The 20,054-nt window shown below is 39.0% G+C and overlaps 1 protein-coding gene across 3 annotated transcripts in view; it reads right to left on the bottom strand.

Annotated features, from left to right (window-relative positions):
* Positions 1–20,054, bottom strand: part of LOC110829941 (very long chain fatty acid elongase AAEL008004) — a 124,843-nt gene that overhangs the window by 10,725 nt on the left and 94,064 nt on the right. For all 3 annotated transcript variants that reach the window (XM_022064184.2, XM_022064185.2, XM_022064183.2), the window contains exons 4-8: positions 4,043–4,123; positions 3,265–3,321; positions 2,747–2,852; positions 1,875–2,011; positions 470–658 (exon numbers count right to left, since the gene is read on the bottom strand). In XM_022064184.2, the coding sequence (XP_021919876.1) occupies positions 470–658; positions 1,875–2,011; positions 2,747–2,852; positions 3,265–3,321; positions 4,043–4,123 (570 nt within the window). The remainder of the gene's footprint in view (positions 1–469; positions 659–1,874; positions 2,012–2,746; positions 2,853–3,264; positions 3,322–4,042; positions 4,124–20,054) is intronic.

The raw sequence follows: 20,054 nt of genomic DNA, 5'->3' as shown, positions 1-20,054 counted from the left end.
CTTCCCCGTCTCAGTCCAGACAAATACCGAGATAATAATTTAAAACAGAATACAACCATTTCCTTCATCACTCATAACCAATTTTCCATTTAACATTACAAAACAAATCCAGTTGATAAATCGTCATTCAACAAGGAACCTAATATGAAGGCAAATGTCTGGTGATATTTCTTTGTGAATGTTTCCAGTACTTTGCCTCAGTCAAATTGAGTCTGTGGAATTCAGTCACGCATGCCTGAAATTAACCTTCGTCAACCGTGCGTTGTGCCTTTTGTTCAGTCTAGTTGACCATGTGTTGCGCGAACATACAGCTAAACTATTAACACTAGATTTAAGTCCAACTGGTAGTCTGGGGTGGGGTGGGGGGTTAAACCCACTACTCTCATATAATAAAGGTTATGGTAATTTTATATTTCATATAACTTGTATCATTCACATACTGCCAACTCTAACACTTTACACCACTTACCATGCATGCCCCAGAATTGGTGTTCCTCAACCTCTCACTTTTTACATAGCTTGTTTTATAAAAGTCCGAAAACAAGAAGAGGAACAAAACTCCATGGAGACCAATCCAGACCATAAAACCTTTAGGATAATTACAGTCTGAGTAAAACAGTATCTGGAACTGATGTGCAAATATCAGCACAAACTGCACCTGCAAATACACACACAATTTTAATAGCACAAGTCATTTAGATTACACAGCAAAACAGATTTGTTGTGGTAAGTTCCTCATTAAACAGTTTTTGCCACTAAGTCATCTGTCTTAAAGACAAATTTACTACATTCGTCACATTGTTTGAGCATTGTTCTTTCCTGAATCAATCTTTCAACCCAAATTGTAACAAATGTGAAATAGTTTCATATATTTTAATCTCTACTTCTTAGAAATTAATAGATAAATGGGTATGAAATGAATAGTTTATTTCCATATTGTAATTTTTTCATGAATCTCGCTTTTGTTCCAAGTATTTCCAGTAGAGTCCCAATTATCCAACCTAAACAGGAATGAAGGACAGTCAGATAATCGAAAATGTTGGATAATATGGAAGACTAATGAAAAAGATGAGGGTAAATACCAACTTAATTTACGATATTAAATTGCAAAGGAAATACTGTAAGGCATCAAATGAAAAAATACCAAAAAAAACAATGTAAATTTGTAAATGAAACTTTTTATATAAAAAATAAATTAGTAGTTGGTATTTGCTTGTGACCTTCCTTCACTTTCTTTGCCCTAAGGTCATGCCAGTGCCTGAACAGTAATATGTCTGCAGAAACTGAGTACATAAAGTGAAGAAAGTGCATTGTGGGGGGTGTGGTTCATTCTGTTATATGGTGAGTTAACTGTTGATAAAGTTAGCCATTCTGACATGGCACATCACATAAAACAATGTCAGATAATCAAGACTCTACTGTACTTTTGTCACAGTCATTGTACTCAAAGGATTCTTTAGCAACTATATTATTATATATAATAATAATAGTGTCCCGCGTCATAGCCGTGCGGTCTGAGGCATCATGCTTTGGACCGGTGATACAGAATGCACGCTGGTTCGAGTCTCGGGGAAAGATTTCTCATGAGATCTTTGACCGGTGTATGGGACCGGTGACGGTGAGGAAATTGGGGAGCTACAATGGGTAGCATAATCCGGTCATGAAAACTACCAATGGCTGGGGGTTCGTCGGGCTGACCACACGCAACCCTATATCTGGTTGGATGATTGTTCACCTCTGCTTAGGCATGTTAACATGAGGCCAGCTAGTCGGCTTTGGCTCGAGGGCTGTTACGCCACGGATTATATTAATAATAATAGTGCCAATTATCTTAATAAGTCATATTTTTTGTAAACAAATGCAATGAAATTTACCATTTGGAAACTTGTCAGGTATTTCTTCCACCAGATATATTTTTGATACTTGGGTCCCATTGCAGAGACCATGTAGTAGAAGTACATGATGATGTGTACAAATGTGTTGAGCAGTGCAAAGAATGTGCTGTGGCCACCTACAACACAAAACAAAATATCAAAATATACTGAATTTAAATGGTGCAACGAAGAGGTGATGTATGTTAGACGTTCTTAAGTCTGCAACGAATTTACAAATGGGACATGTGTCTTTACTGTTGATTGACCTTCATAACATAGTTAAGCGGCCCATCCACGTAAAAGTCTGGCTTGCGAGTCTGGCTCGACTCGGGTTCCATTGAGCCAAACTCGTTTGTGGGTGAGGTGTCACGAGCCGAGTCTGCTATGCATGTGTGGTGAAATATATCCGAGCCCGGCTCACGAGTCAAGCTCGCTGAGCCAGACTCGTATGTGAATGGGCCGCTTAATAGGAGACTTAAACCCCCATATTACAGGGCTGCCAACAGACTATAACTCCAGGGTTAATGGTTTAGCAGTATGCTAGTGCAGTGCATGGCCAGCTGGATCATGCATGAGCCGTGATACACGGATGATAACGGTTATATTACTATTGCTATTACGATGGCTACTACTGCAGGTTTGTAAGCCTTCAAAGCTATACTGTAGTACAGAAGGAACCTGAATGGTTAGTAAGTATAGAATTTGTGTAAATTTCACTTTTAACCACACGCTGAATCATAACTCTTTTGGGAAACAGCTACTCCTCCTACTATGACAATGCTAACAGGATTCTTAATCACGTTACAACTCAGGCGAAAGTTATATTTTAATAGATATTTATGCGTTCAAATCTTGTATGCAAACTTACTCACCAGGAGCAAATTTCATTCCCATCCATACGCTCATTGGCATGCAACCATGGTGTATAACATGGAGATTTGACACCTGGTTATTCTTCTTTCGAAGGATAAAAAACAACTAGAAAATAAACACACTTATTATGTAAACATAATCGTAAAAATACTGAGTGTTTTATATATTTATGATTGGGGTCAGGATATTAAATTCATGAAATAACACACATGCAGTGAGGTCTTCTTCGGTGATCATTAGCCACGTGATTAACTGATATTGATTCCTGATTATGGAGACAGTCTATGAATGAAGGTGGCTGTCTTCTGGATGGTGCACCGTGTAGTCTGGTAGAACTTCTAAGAGACTACGGCCATCTTCATACTCACCGCTGTGAAAACCTCAAATCCTACACAGTCTATGAACCTTTGAAAATTAATTGAGTACATGGTTGATCACCTGAGATGATTTTATTGTGTCACCATGAAAGCTTCAAATCTTATATAATATGCTACAGTAATATGTGAATTTCTCTTACCGTGTCAAAGAATTCTGTGAATTTGGAGAAGTAATACCACCAACATGTCCTTGCCATCTGAAAAAAGAAAAATATTTAATTTTATATTATGAACTGAATTTATACTCAGTCATTTTAAACGTGATTAAACTGCGATTGTAATGAGGGAACTAGCATTTCTCAACTTGGATTAGTTAACTGTGTTCAGTAACTGTTTTCCAATGGCCCTTAAAACACCTCCTATGCCTCATATAGGAATGGTGCCAGGTGCTGAAGGGATAAGCCAAAAACCCTCATAACCTCAAAAAAAGCATTTGTACCTCACATACACACTGCAAGTTTCGACTAGAAATACGTGTTATTTAAAATGGACTTCATATTCAATGGTGATTATGATCATAAGCTAATTTTGCTATTATGATTGGTTGATTTATGGGATTAAAGACCACTCATTTGCGACGGTAATATATGCTTCTCATGCAATAACTAGTTCAGTCTGGATTACGGAGTTTTTGGACTTTGTCAATTACTCCAGAAGAAAGCAATGGAAAACCACTTCTGTATCACCTGCGTAAAAAACATAGATGAACAGGTCCCAGTCCGAGAAAAGGACGGAAGGATCCTGTTCATAATATGTCGCCAACCTCCTGTAAAGGAGACGGCGTAATAAAGAAGACGATGCTACTGAATTCTAATAATTTTGTCTACATCCCTGCATGTGTGCGTGTATACACACAGTCCTGGTTTGTATGACTGAGAAGTTAGTGTTAATCCTCTGAATTAAATGTGAGGTACTTACTCTCAAAGCCATTGGATTATTGGAATAGTCAACAGGTTGGCAGCGAAAACTGTAGTGGCCTGCCCAACCACTGGCCAGATACTGAAACAAACAACAAGTTCATATTTCATATCAAAGATACAAATGTACCATTTCTTTCTGTTTTAAGTTTTACAGACTACTTTACGAAGGCTATACAGCGAGTGATCACACTTCTAGCTGGTTTAACGACCTTCAGAGTAGAATATCTATAAAGGAAGAAATTAAGGGAGGCGAAAATAAAGTGATCTTTATAAAACAAGAGTAATAAAATGATAATGGTCTCCTCCAAAAGTTATCCATTATTTTTAACTCCAATTATGCACATCGCTGGCTTTTCAAAATCTACTAAAAATTTAACAAAGATTCCATCCACATGAATGACACTTATAACCTGTGCATGTTAGTTTGACGATACTGAAAATGTTTCACTTCTCTTAAAATATTTTGAAAGTATTACTGCTTAGTAAAAATAATGAACCACAATAATGTTTATCCTTTCTTGCTACGTATGAAATTATATAGTTAAAACAAAAGAAATCACTATACATGTTGGCTGAGTCAGTGTCCCCCCCCCCCCCCCTAGTAACTTACAAAGGAAGTAGCTGATCACTAAATCTTGCAGGAAGTTCATGTTTTGAAGACCACGGAAAACATGCAACTTTTAAAGCCAAATGGAAATGTGGAATACAATAATGCTAATACAAGCTCATTTTAACAAGCCATACATAATCCCTTGATCACGCATGAGGAATATTGCAGTATGGGAAGAAACAATTTATTTCATTAATATTATAATGAAATACAGACATCTGGCCTGTGGGGGATTAAATTCCAGACATCCCGAATTACATAAAAGTAATATCAGAGAGATTCCTCGATCAATATAATTTCTTTCAAAACAAGTCTACCAGTCCGACACAGTCCCATTTTTCTTATTACGAAACCACGTTCTACCACGGTGATCTAATAATAGAGTCAACGTTATCAAACCACAGCTCCTGGCACATTACTGCACTCTGGCGTGAATCTATTCGAACTTCCCAGGGTTTTGTCCCAACGTGTCCGCGAGATCCAACCGGAATTTTAAGAGTCTGCTGTAAAGCATTTCCGCGTTGAATGGGAGGGGACGCGGGGGCAATGTGACGTTCACCATACACTCACAACAAAGTCAGGAACTGTATTCTCTTCGCCTAAATCTTATTACATCTGAAAAGGTGAACCCGATCTACGGACTGGAAGGCGTAAGTTCCATTTATGGGTAGGTACATTGGATAAAATCTGTTGACACTTTCGAATTTTGGTTGAAATCGGACAACAGTAACGGACACTTTACATTAAGATCTAAATGCATTTCTGCACGCAGAAGTGGCTGGATGGTAAAATCCGAGGGTTACTTTGATTACTATGGTTAACTTGTTTTGCTTTCTGTTAGACTGTTTCAACAATATTTTTAAAAAGTAATTGAATAAATTTATTGATTACAGTGGGATCTCTACTGTCCCATTTTCAACTAAATACAGCAGACTGTTAGCCGAGACGCCATTGGTCCTACCAACTTCACTCTCCAGAAGATTAATTCGTGGACATATCGTGTTTCTGCGCAGGCTCCTTACAAACTTGCCAGACAGGAAAATCTCTCCTTGGTTTGAATCAGTTATTAATTTACTGCAATTAGTGTACGTTATGCACAAATTTCGAACCGCTATAAAAGTAGATGAAATTGAATTTCTAATATCTGAGGCAGCCACGGCCCAGTTCACCTCGATTAATCGAAGTCCCACTGCGTACTTAAAAGTAACTTGTAATATTAGTTTTAGTTCATTTGTCAGGTTCTCACGGCGGGCGTTACGCCGCGTAATCTGGAAGAAATTCAGGTTTCCCGACTTAATTTCTGTATGCATTTCTAATTTACTCATACGTGATATTACGTCCCACCCATCTGTTCCTCCTCGATGTGATCACATGGAAAGTGCAAATTAGGAAGTTCGGGGACAGAAAAAAGGTGTAAAAGGCAAAGTAACGAGTTTGAATAACGGACTCATACGTACAAACGAGTTTAATCCATTGAGTAGTTATTTTATGTGCCACATACTTTAACATTAAGTAACTCTGAATTTTACTCACACATTGTATTTGTGGGATCTCTAGAATTCTCAGAATAAACAGTGATCATTTCCCTAAACAGCATCAACTAGTAGATCTTTGCAATGATCATGCGTTGTTTCCTTTGCGGTACGGACCAATTTCTTAACTACTGTTTAGACGAACTTCGGCTTCAAAGGGATAAAAGCTACACCTTCTGCAAGAGGTTTTACGCAGACGCAGTTATCGTACCAGCGTCGACTTTGTCACCCGACAACGAAGTGTGACATGAAATGTACTAAGTCGATCGGCATTTAGGCCGATTCTCGACCTCCATACCACGTATTTCCGTTACACTTCTCTCTCTCCATCGAATCGACTGTAAACAAATTTTAAAACACTGAAACAGTTCTAGCAGGCTCCACTCGGAGAGCATAAAAAAGGCTTTTGTAATCCAATAACGCTGACGGATCAGGCGAGGTATGGAAAAAGAAATTATGAATGGATTCACAAAACGTTTCCATCCCAGCGATCATCAGCAGCCTGGTTCACACAACACGGTATGCGGCCTCGGTTTTACTCGCACTTCGAATTTCGTATCACCACCATCTAACAACATGTGTTTTGACTAAATTCAGTTTCTCTGCAACATATTTTGGCCCTCAGACCATCATGAGAACAACGACCTTCATTCACGGAACTGTGGACAGCCTGTAAACAACCCCCCCCCCTCAAATTGACAAACACGTACTTTTCCCTGTATGGAGACCCATAGATGGGGACAAATGATACTGATGGTCCGAGGACCGGAACATGTAATGAAAGAACTGGTTATTAGAAACAAGCGACAGTAAATGCATAATTAATAAGCATTTGGCTTCAATCTGTCCACGGTTATTCAGAGCAGAATAACATTCAGACTGTTTCTCGTGCCTATGAACACCGAACTGCTACAGTTCTTGGCTTGTGTGGCCAGAAACGAAAATTTAAATCAAGGTGTTGTCAATCTCTCCCAGACCTGGGGGCACATCCACCTTTTTTTATCGACCAGTGGGCCGCAAATGAGGAAAATCTATTGAAACACCACGGCATACTTCTGCGAATAGGTCCACATATGACTTATAAGTACGGTACATAGCGCTGTTTCTCCTTGCGTTTTCTTTCAATGCGAAGTTTAATTTCTATTGCAATTGGCATGCTCCCATGAAGTGTTAACTATTACGACGCCTTCTAATTCTGGACTTGATGTTCTTCATTACGCTAAACAACTGTTCACAGAGACAGGCAGGCCTACTCCAGAATACTGACGATATTAATAAGGCGTGTTTTCCAGAATGATAAAATGCAAGCAGGCCGCACAAAACAAATCGTATGTGACCTGACTATCCACGGAGGACATGAAGGGGAGGGGGGTGCAGTAAATCTTCAGACTAGGCGCGGAGTTCTGCGTCCAAGAATTGGAACCAGCAGTTGTCGAAGCACGTAACGAGCGCCGAGGAATTTGCATCGTTTGCAGTGACAACAGCGCATATTAAGACACAACAGGCTTCCGCTAGGTCATAATAGGCCCACGTATAGGCGGGGACAGCCAGGAAATTCGCTTACGAACTAAAGTGTAAGGCCGATCTTGTTGGGAAGTTGTTAAACGCTTCTGTATTTAGGACACCATAATAACATTTATAAATAATAGCAATCTTTGGTGTTAATATTTGCAAAATTTCTTCCTTCTTAATTTTTAAAATTTTTATTTTTCCCAAGAAATCGAGTGAGGCAGATACACACCTCAAGTTGTATATCAAAAACTTGTTACCATTCATTGTGCAGAGTATGGCTTTTTGATTTTAGTTGAACAGAAGGATGACATGTACGGAACAAGAACCGATGTTTCAGAGGTGCTCCATCATCACAGCCCTGATGATGGAGTCAATAAATACCTGTGAAACATGTCAATTTCTACCCGACTACACAGTGCAATATCCCAGAAGACAGTCATGTTCAAAGACTTGTGGTTCTCACGACAGTGAAAATGTCGTTCGGTGTGTTATGGGTTGTAATGCCGTGTGACATTTCGGAGTAATGTCCATCTTTAAGTTGAATCCCGAAAACCACAACCGAAATAGTATAACACAGCCCTTCCCTTCAACCTAACCAGATAGTCCCTTATACAGAAACCACATGGCCCTAATTGGATTCTTCGTACAACAGACGAGCTATACAGGACTACAATTATTGATGAATATCAATACAATTTACAGCTAAAGTTTAAATCCGTAAACTATCGAGGAATGTATACAGAAAAGCACATATATTAATAACAACATGGGAAAAAATAAATATTAAGATTTATGAGTATTTTTAAAACGAAATTACGTGTTGGCTGGCGTTTAATAAGTCTTCAATCAAATAAAGTTGCTTTCTGCGTGGGCGTAAGTGGTTGCAAGACAATCTTCGACAGCATTAATGATTCATCAGTTTCCAAGTTGGGTGAATTATTAAATGATTACGTTTGTTGCTAACTTGGCTAGGGCGGAGAGAAGTCTCAGTCCAGTGATTACCCACAAAATCACGAAAACGCGACAAAATAATATCAAATAAATTTCAGACAATTTACAAAATCTATTCGTTATTCATGATCAAATAGGCATCCCATTAATTCATTCATTACTGTTTAACTTCCTGCTGATTTTGTCTCTGTGACAGTTTGACAGTTTCAATGTAAGTTTTTAATCGAAAACTTGATGGGAGTAAACCGAGGTGAAGACAGGAGGATATTATTAAAATGATATTAAATAGTCACTTCGAAAAACATTTCAAACAGACTTTATACATCTTCGTACAGACTGTACCAATTTCTTGTATTATGAGCCTATTTTTTATAAAATCTGTAAAAGTTAGGCCTATCTGAGCTTCATGTTTTTGACCGATATTAATCAAATTTAAAATCCCCCTTACAACTTTAACTGTTGACATTCGGTAACAAATTTAATACTGTGTAAGATTTGAGGTTTTCACAGCGGTGAGTATGAAGATTTCTGTCTTCTGGGTTGTTGCGCTGTGTAGTCTGGTCGATGATAACCAACGTTTCAGAGGTCATACTGCCTCCGTCATCAGGGCGCGTTGGTAAACATCTACCATACTACACAGCGCAACAACCCAGAAAACAGAAATCTTCATACTCATCGCCCTGATGACGGAGGCAGTATGACCTCTGAAACGTTGGTAAACATCGACCAGACTCCACAGCGCAACAACCCAGAAGACAGAAATCTTCATACTCTGATGATGGAGGCAGTATGACCTCTGAAACGTTAGTAAACATCTACCAGACTCCACAGCGCAACAACCCAGAAAACAGAAATCTTCAAATTTAATACTTCATTAGTTTCGGAGACGCAGTATGAGGACGCAATCACCTGGAGATTGAAGAGCTCAGTATAATGAAGTGAGAGAAAATTAAGAAGCGATTCAATCTAACATAAAGGCACAAAGCCAAATCAGCCATCGGATATTTATATGCCAAGTTCAGAAACGCATGTCCTTTTAACGAGGTCCCTTGAGGCACGAGTCCAGAAACAAAACAAGTGGCTATGTTTTCACTTTTAAGAAGCTGTTGGCACGGTTTTCTGCATCAACCGGCTCTAGTGTGCAAGTCGAGTAACGTCACACTGAACCACACGCTAGTTAAGCTGTCAGAGCGCAAACACTTCTGCACAAAGCATTTCCTGCAAATCGTTTTAACTTCAGATCGACGGGGAGACAACGTGATAAAGTAAAAACATACTTTTTCATGTTGTGTCAAAATCTGATTGAAGTGTTGATTGGTGATCATTCCCTGTTATGGGATTCAGAGTCTTACGTGATATTTATGGATGTGTGTGGTGTCAACCGTTGCCATGATAATGTTAAGTGATTTTGGGCCTTAAGGGAGAGTATTTCTGACTGTGTGTTGATGACTTTCGATTTTCCAGTCATTAACTAGCAACTAACTAGCTTGTTTTAGAATTTGTATCAGACGAAACGACAAAATTAATTTATTATATAATCAATGAATTCTTAGCCTCAAGTTTCACGTTTGGCCGCTTTACCCAAGAGGAAATAACCCCGGGACTCAATGGAGAGGAGACCGATGTGGACGTTGTGGTCAGATAAATTCTGCAGTATCGGGAGTCGAACCCGGTTGTCAGTACCGTACGACACTCGCTACATTGCGTTGCTGAACTTGTGGTTTATACTACCAGACAAGTAGAGGCCTATGTATTGCTGAAAACGGTTTATAACGTATCCGTGTTCCAAATATAATGTGATGTGTCAACGTCTGTAGCAATTAAAATGAAAAAGTTGAGCATCGATTTCTTACGATGTGTGCCTTTATACGCAACTTAATTACACTTCGGTGCAAAAGTTTGAGGTTATATCCGGAAACTTTCGGGTAGTTGGACTTACGTATAAAGGCTGGCAAGTTGGCTGAACTCCATCAAACGCGGGTCGAAGCGATTAAAGGGAAGTTGGGGTCTACGGAGGCTACTTCCCAGAACTTGGGTTATATCATCATGCCCGGAACAATGATTATAGATTAACTTGATAATCATCCACTTTAAAAAAAGGAACAATCCGACTTTATCGGGGAAACAGGCAGACGACGTAATTTTATGGGGATCTGTGTAGACCTTGAGAAACTGGTAGTCACTTAGCTGGTCACAAAATTCCCCGCCTTTATGGAATCAGAAACTTTACTGCCGTATCCATAATATTCTCCCATTGTGTCATATCAAAATACAGATGAGTCCATTCCACACCCTCACATTACATTTAAAATCCAGTGCCACAGTCACGTTCCATATACGCGTTGGTCTCCCAAGAAGTATCTTACCTTCAGAATTTCGGAATAAATCTTTGTATTTACAGTCCATCTCTTCCATGTACGTATGCAACATGACCCGCCCATGTGGCTTTCCTTGATTTAATCACCCTAATAATACCTGGTAAATAATGTCATTCGCTGACGGATTTACAAATAAGTAATGTAGACAGGGAGGCAGGCAGATGAAGGTTCATTCACCGGATTCTCCAGTTACGCACGTCGTTTCCTGTCCCGATAAGATGAAACAAATTGTGCGATCGCAATTTTGAGTTTGATAATTCCGAATGGGTGGACTAGATACAAGTAAAACATTTCTATGGGTAGCAAGTAAATTTAACGCGACAAAGTTCCTTCTTAGTCCTGTTACTTTCTGAACATCCATCTCGTATAACAGCAGAGATACAGTGACAACCGCCTTCTCTCATCGCTTCCGGTTCAACAGAACTTGAATGAACGAACGCCTGTCAAAAACATTCACAAAGGATATGGGGGTTTAGGTGTAAATATATACACAGCTCATTTTCAATTCCAGAATGACTTTCTCTCCAGCAAAACGGCATTGATAACCATTGCCATTTCCTGATGGTGTCCCTACTCCTTTTCTGTACGAAGTCCGAATTACAAGTTTCGCTGCCTTCAGAGAAGAAAGACAGACAGAGAGAGAGAGAGAGAGAGAGATAGAGTACATTTCCGTGCTGTGCTTTGTACCAGTCAGATCCGAGGGTTTACAATGTAATGATACACATCATCACCACAACCACAATCAACGTCAATTCATGGTCTGTTCTGGCCCGAATGTCTGTAATCTTGTGATGATGAAACCATAACAAATAAGGTAAAAGTCAGATCTGTGCCAATCACACTGGAGGTCACGGGTTTGATCCCTAATCCAATGAATTTCTGTGTCGTTTCGTCTTATGCAGATAGTCCTGTGACGTGTCTATCAGTCGCTCAAGTATTTCGAACAATCCAGAAAATGTATTATTTCATATTTTATTAATTTATGGTTTATTCAATGAGTATTTCCAAGTATAAAGAGCTCAGGGAGGTCCAATTTTTCCTTCCCTCGGGCCAGGAATAGTTTTACCATTGAATCCAACCCCTCCCGGCACTATTTTTCGATTCGAACTACAAATTCCTGCAGTAAGTTGTACGTTCAAATGTTAGGTTAATTGAAATATGCACAAATTGCTATGGATTTCCGAATCACTTGTAATCTGCTCTAGTAACAGCGTACATCTGATACGATTTTACTCAGAAAACTTACATTTCACGGTGGGGCTTTAAAGCCAGTAGCATGTGCAACTAGTAACAAATTAACACACAAGTTCGCGGGCGTGGTTATAAGTGGCACGCGGGCCAAAGCTAAACCACGCTAATCTATATGCTTTATTATTTCATATTTTACTTATTAATTGTTTATTTAACAACATCGAATCATAGATGATCAATGAATACGGACTTGGAAAGGATATGGAAGGAAACTGTCGTGACCGAATTTAATTAGTCTAGGACTGAGGAAAATCACAAAAATCTTGGCCGAGATTTGAATCCATGAACGATTAATACAAAGTAGCAGTGCTATCCACTCGGTCATGTAGTTCGATTCCGCTGTTTCAGAATCGATCTGTCGTGGAAGTGAAGGAGAACAGTCCACACAAACAAGAAATAAGAAATGTAATCAGTATTAAAAATGTATTGTAGGATAAAATAACACAGGCCTTCGCCTAACGACCAAGAAATAGAAATGTAAAAGGAATACGATTTATTCCTGAGATGACTGGAACATTTTAACTTTGATGCATCATGCAGTGCCAAGGTTAGACGTAATGAGTCGACACATGGCAGTTGACTGAATAAAGGTCAGCCCGGTGAAGGCAACTTGACGTTCTGACCTGAATACCTCTGCTCTACAGTACCTTCTAAGCAGTTAACAATGCGCGTACTGTTATTTGGTTTATTTACACCACACAGTTCGGATTTTTGGGCTGCCGAGAGAAATTCATTTCAGTCCACATAGGTGAAATACAAAAATTTGCATAGGCATATAACAAAATATGCATTTGATTAAAATCTACTTCGTCTGAAATATCTTTTGATATTATTATGATTCCAAGAAATGCAGAACGCACCGTTCAAAGCGCAATGCAACAACGATCACACACTACGATATGGAGTCTACACCGCGTAATATTCGGGGTCAAGGTCACCTTTATTGCTAGGCCGCTGCGCGGGTGCGAACATGATGTAATCACGAACAGAACATCTGTTCATTCATGAACATGACTTCGCATCCAAATCGCTTTTAGCTGTTCGTGAAACATTTAGCTATACGTATCCTCACAAGGAAGTGCCGAATAACATGGAATTAGTACTTCTTACCGACAGGTGGTTATGATTTCCCGAAGATTGTGATGACCCCTGGAACAGTCGCTTGTTTTTTAATCGGAGTCGGACGCGAATGTTCTAACAGAACAAAGTAACTGCAGCATTAAAAGCCGCAGTCCTACCACCCTTGTACTAAGAGAATGGTTTTCAAGGAATTAAAGTTATTCCTAGACCATAAACACGAATATTTTGCTCCTTATTTCCGGGGGGAAATGTTGCAGTGTAGCTTAATTATTTTTTATCGTTAGATTCGTTACAGAACAGCAAAGATACATTAATTTGCATACACATGATTGTTTGTTCCTTATTTCCAGACGGAAAATCTTAAAGGGTGTTAATTACTTCTGATTTTTAAGTTCCTTAGAGAACAGACAAAGTTTCACTAATTTGCATTTTAACGTTTATGGTTAAGTACAAACATCTCGCTACGCAAGCTGTGTCAAGTTCGATTCAGTCAGGCTCTTTTAGGACCTACATCTTATGAGAAATACTTTCACTCGACAGCCACTTTCTCCGTTCTTACACGGAAGTTACATAAGACAGACTAGCTACACAGTGACGAACCTATAACTTTCTCTCGGGAGACTGAATGTGGTCCCATGCTTCATACAAGATGCAATGCTATCATTGTAAGTATTATGTGGCAACCTTTCCTTGAAGAATATGCCTTTGGGAAAACGACACGTCACACTTCCCAACCGGTCGGTAATCTAAAGATTAATACAATAAGAAACGTGTTTCTGTGCCTCAAAACATGATAAGACTACCTAGTTACGAAATTTTTCCAGTTCTCAAACATCACGCCGTGAAGACGTGTTGGAGCGAGGAAGACATGAAGTTGGATGTTTCCTAAGTCGGAATTAGCGTGCCTGTGTCAGGGAATGCGCCCCAGTAGTCCAGTTCAGCCAGTAATTTTACTGATTCGGATAACCCGACTCACTTATTTTTTTAAAAAGTTCTCAATTCCAAACATTTTATTTCAGTACTCGATAATTATGTATGCATACATTATATCAGTATATTGAAATACAAAACAGTGCCTAAGTTTTTCATAAAACCTATAGAAAAAATTATTTCTAGATTACTTCTAAAGGGTTTTGACGACGGTAGTTTACACTTAAAATTATTCATTGTCAGGACATTTTCCATCGTCTGTACTTTAAAACCACGAAGTTTCGGAGGCTGGTTCTGTCTCCATCTTCGGGTGAGAGGTGCCTACTCTGTTGGGTCCCTTAGATAGACATAATACAACGTCGTGGTTTTAAAGAACAGACAATGGAAAAAGTCCTTACAATGAATAATTTTAAGTATTACTAGATTAGTTTATGATAAACACATGAAACGTGACCAAATTTAGTTAGAGGACCAGTATTTAATGACACCGGTTTCGAAACTTAAGTCTAGACAGGCGATTTAAGTATGCCGTAAGAAGTCAAAAATGTGGTCCAAATTCACTTGTTGGCCTCTCTAGCCATGATTTCGTGGCATGAAGGTCGCCTGAGAGAAAGTTTAAGAAGTGGTGCATTATGTAATCAAGTTAAGACTTGGTCACGTGAAACTCCACGGAGCAAAGGTCCTTGAGAAGCTGATATTCGATCAGCTGGTTAAGAAAATTTCCACATTTCATAAAACCCGAAAGTTAATTAACGTGTTCACAACAGCTAACCAAAAAATCCGTCCAAGTCTGAAATCCGCTATCACATTACATAACAGAACCCTAAGATCACTCTACCGTGTTCACATGAATACTCAATTATCCTGAACAAGTTGAATTGGGCCTACATCACATCTTATTTTACTGACATCCATTCCCTTCGACGCTTAGGGGACGCAACTTCACAACACAACATAGCTTTCTAACGATGAGGATTGGTTACCACCCGCTGAGCCCTCACCCTGGATGAACACCCTTATCGACTGTCCGCGAATGCTTTTCCAACAAACTTTCATTATTTGGAAGCCTTCTCCATCCGAAAACTGAAAATAGTACGTTATTCGGAGTTACTTCTATTTTTCTAGTGTAAATGAAGTGTTAACCTAGGGATGGAATAATTAATGGTTTGAAATGTTTCTACATGACATGTAGACTGGGCGGGAAAGCATGGCGTCTTGACCTGGGAGGGCGTTGGCTTTATCAGAGTAGCTATATTTAACAGTGCACATCAAATTTCACATTAATATTTGCCCTTTTAATGAAATGTCACCAATTTTATGCAATGGCTGGGATGTCTTTATAATGGTAAAGTGACATTTCAGCACCTACCATTCGTTTTTCGTGATTCTTACTATTGCTGTATTTAAATATCAACATGGCAGTCAATTTACTACAGCAAGATGTCTGAACATTGCAAAAGTAAGCAATAATTAGACTGCTAACTAATGTATCAGAGTTCGAACAGAAAATATGATAGTAGCTAAGCTGGTAAAAATTCCCTTTCTTTTACTGAACCTGGAAGTTTACAATCGTGATCACAAAATTGAGTCTAATCCACACACCCTCACTTTTCTTTGACGAAGCCTAGCTTAAAATAAGATCCAGTGACCGACTATTGTGAACTCTGGGTTCCACAAAAGTCGGGGAATTTCTTCACTGGTTAAGCTTCTGAGATGGACTCTGCTCCATAGAATAACATAAGATGTTACATTATAGAATACAGAAAATTATATAATAAATTTTGAATTTTTATTGGCAGTTGGCCACATATTTTTCTCGTTTGGAACCGGTGATCGGATTCTATGAACACTAACTAACCTTCAGGAATTTCTTTACTATATTAAGTAGCTTTCTCGGGAAATCGCTATTTAAGAGTCAAATATTTAAACTACACTCTACTGGTATTCTCTTCGATAAAATTAAACTGATGTAGGACAGAAACTGGGCGTTCAAAATACTTATGGCACTCACTAGGGTCAGCAAATTCCTAATATAAGAAGAAATGCTGTGTTGCAATTTTTGAAAGAATATCGAACACACGCACACATACTTCAAGCGATCATAGTTGCAACTCTACTAGGTTCGCTTGCCAACTGCTCGTTTCTGCCAGGACTTGTCATGTTGCGGGGAAGTCAGAAGTAGTGGAATTATCGTTGTACAATCGACAACCAGATAATTTCCTGCAAGCCTCATTTGCCTTGTTTTCCACATTTCTTCTCGTATAGAGTTGCGCTCCCGGCTAAATCATCATTTTAGAAAGGGATGTTATTGGTTATGACCTGTGTTTACGGAACTAATACTTTCACATATCTCACACTATTACACAGCTCGGGCTTGCTACTACAGACTATTTAACTCGAAGAAAGACTTCTTCTTTCGTTAAGAATGTAAGATTTTATGCGTTCTTCGCACGAATTGCATGAAACCAACATGTCCTTCCATTCGTATGTTTGATCTCCAAAACTAGAAGTACTCCGACGAAATTTAATGCTGAGCTGTATACTAAAATTTACCTGGAAAATTTAATTTTTATTAATATTGTCTCGATATTACCTCTACTGTTCATGAAATTAGGTTTTAACTTTCTCAATAATAAGTGCACTTTATATAAAATTTCATCACAATGTAAAATCTTAATGTCTGTGACATTTATCCTGGCGTCTTAAAGAAGGGTAACCTGTTAGGACTAAGGTTAATATGACACGATCTGCGCATGCCCAATTCAGTACTACTGACAAAATAACATTTATCTGTTGTACACATCGTGGAGAGAGGACCGCCGAGCCGTACCGAGCCAAAATCACTGCAATGGAGTGCAGACGCCAAGTATACTGGCGGGTACAATATCACTAATCCTTTCTAATCACTATCGAAACAACAGATGCTTAACCAGGCCTACATATAACCGGTTTCAAAATTATCTCCACACTCAACGGTTAATTAAAAAGTCGTACAGCTTCGTTTCACAACGAGCATCTTTTTTAGGCTCTAAACCGTACACGTGACATTCGTTACATAATTAATAAATCAATCATACGTGATTAAATCTACGGTGAATACGAACTTATAATTTTATGGGACAGGAAAGTGGTTACTGTGTCCTATTTTATGGTTGTACCTTAACACACTTGAAAAACGGTACCAAATAGAATATCAACTGAGATTCGAACAGAGTACCTCCAAATATGAAATAAAGACAGTACAATAAAGTTCAAGAGGAAACTATACACCTTTATGGAGTGGTAAAAGTAAAAGTGCCATTGTACTTAAGCAGCACTATACAGAGGGCGTTGAAGAAAATCTCCACACATTCTGAAAATCAGCAATAGAGGGAAATGAATTATCAGCTTCACCCACCGTCCGCCTTACCACCAGGGAGAGGAAAAGTGGCTCCGGTAACCATTATTTCGAAAAGTAGGCAAGTACATATGCTGTCTACACGAGAAGAAAAAATCCTTACCCCTACTTGGAATCAAACCCTGTAGTCACTCAGTCTACTGGATGAGCTAAGTGACTCAATCTCTGCTGATGGCGCATGAATGAAACTGTGTTCGAACAAATAACAAGATGTGTCACTCTGTTCAGCGTTTCTACACGTTTTCTGCCAGCTCCGTGCAGCTGTTGGTAGCAACGAGGGGTCCGACGGAACTTCCGCTTCCGGTGGAAGACGCAGCGCTACCTCGTAACTTAATGAAAGGAAATTGACTTCTATAAGTTACCGTGTGATGAGACAGGCTCGCCGTCATTTTATCATTACGAGCTACATGCGGCTATAGGAACAGCCATCAGAGAATCTGTTTAAAATTGCAACTCCTCGCTGTTTCATTTACGTAGGATGAGGTCAATACAGTCCACGTGACGTTGTTAGAGCAGGCCGGATCCGTCGTTAACAACACGCGGCTCATTAGACAAGTATTATCTTTAACCTGGCTCCATGGGGAAGAGTAAAAGCTTGTAGTGACCTGGCTGATCAATAAATCCCCCACTTTATGTGGAACCTAACTGTTTACATAATCATATTCACAAGAATCTGTCACTGGACCACATTCTAAATCAGCTGAAACCAGTCCTCATACACTATTTATTGTTGTTATTATTATTTACGAGACCAATATTGGTATTTTATGTCCCGCTGTTTGGAATGAGCTGTCTCTTTAGGTGTTCCGACTAAAATTATTGATAAATTTCTCACCGCTCCATGTACGTTACAGTAGTTGGGAATAATCTGTAGGTCCCAGGGTTGTTAGGAGTGAAAGGCAAGGAGGTAGCAGATAAGAAAGCGTAGTTTGTCCACAATATACGCGATTATTTCAAAGCGGCAGTACTATGTAGTTCTGTCCCAGCGCCTATGTCAGTAATGGCTTTAGTTAGACTAGCAAAATCACGATTATCTGACCTTCGATTATCATACATTTCATTTCATCCGACGCTCATAAGCAAATACCCATTACTCATTTCTCAAGAAAATTAACACTTTCATTTACAGATTTACATTACGTTATATGCTATTTTTGTGATTTTTTTAATTGATGGCGAATTATATTCTAATTCTTTCGTAAACTGAGTAAAAATTGGGCTGACATTTTCGATTATCTGGTCGTACATCGATCGGTCCCGTTTAGGTCGGATAATCGGGACTCTACTGTATATAAATTTGTTTTCCTTCTACCAGGATCCAATTGAAGTAGGCGAAAAGCACGATTTGGTCCCGGCTACTGTAGTGTCACATGACCACCTAATTCCCTTGATTTAATCACAATAATAGCGACGGATGATCAGTAAAAATTACGAAACTCCTCGTTAAGCGATATTCTCAAACATCTTGCCATTTCATCGCCTTCCCAAGTACATTCTCCTTGTACTTATCGATTTTGCTGCTTTTGAAGCCTTTGGTTTGACACTGGATGCAACTGACTTGTTCAATAAAGATGTAAAGAAAACGAAATTGTTCACGATAGGGTCCAGTGACAGGCCACTCTGAACACGGTAATGAACCTTCGAGTCCATTAATACAATTCTGACTGCAAAAGCGATTCGCTGCTTCTCAAGGATTCTGCTCCGTGGAGTCAGACAGACGTAAACATATTCTGGATGGCTTCTTAAAAGCCAAGAAATCTTACAAGGAGATTTTCGTCAACCCGTATAAATCGATTACTACTGAATTTTAGTTAAATTCTAGGAAAACAATATTGCCTTGCATACGTAATTTAAAATTTCTTTTGGAAAGGCGGCAATTAGATCTTCCCTTAATTTGCATCACCGGTGATATCCACTTTTACGCCCAAGGCGAATTACCTTCGTCGTTCATTGTTCAGTGTATTCACTGAAATTTAAACACAAATGTCGGGAATATCGGCTATAACACAGGTAAATTGATGTTATTGTTTATACGGAGTGATACGTAACTAGTATCGGGAAAAACTTGAAGCGCCTGGCGGTGAGTCATGCAGATCCAGCCGGGAAAGCGACAGATGCGTTCAACTTTATCAGCAAACACACTGTATTTTATAATCCACACAGCCGGAAATGTTACAAAAAACATGTCAACTTACGAATATTAAATACAGCTTCATTGTGACATGTTGGAATTTCAAAACTGGAATGTGGTCAATCGAATAAAATAAGAACGGGAGAAAGAAAGGAAGGAAGGCAGGAATGAAGAAAAAGAAATGGAAGGAAACAAACACAGCAAAAAGCATAGAGAATAAAAAGAAATAAATAAACAA

This window comes from Zootermopsis nevadensis, unplaced genomic scaffold (assembly GCF_977971745.1).
Source record: "Zootermopsis nevadensis isolate Lab colony 2312 unplaced genomic scaffold, Znev_1.0 Znev_ptg000001l, whole genome shotgun sequence".
Taxonomy (NCBI): Eukaryota; Metazoa; Arthropoda; class Insecta; order Blattodea; family Termopsidae; genus Zootermopsis; species Zootermopsis nevadensis.
This window is presented reverse-complemented; position numbering and strand designations above follow the sequence as displayed.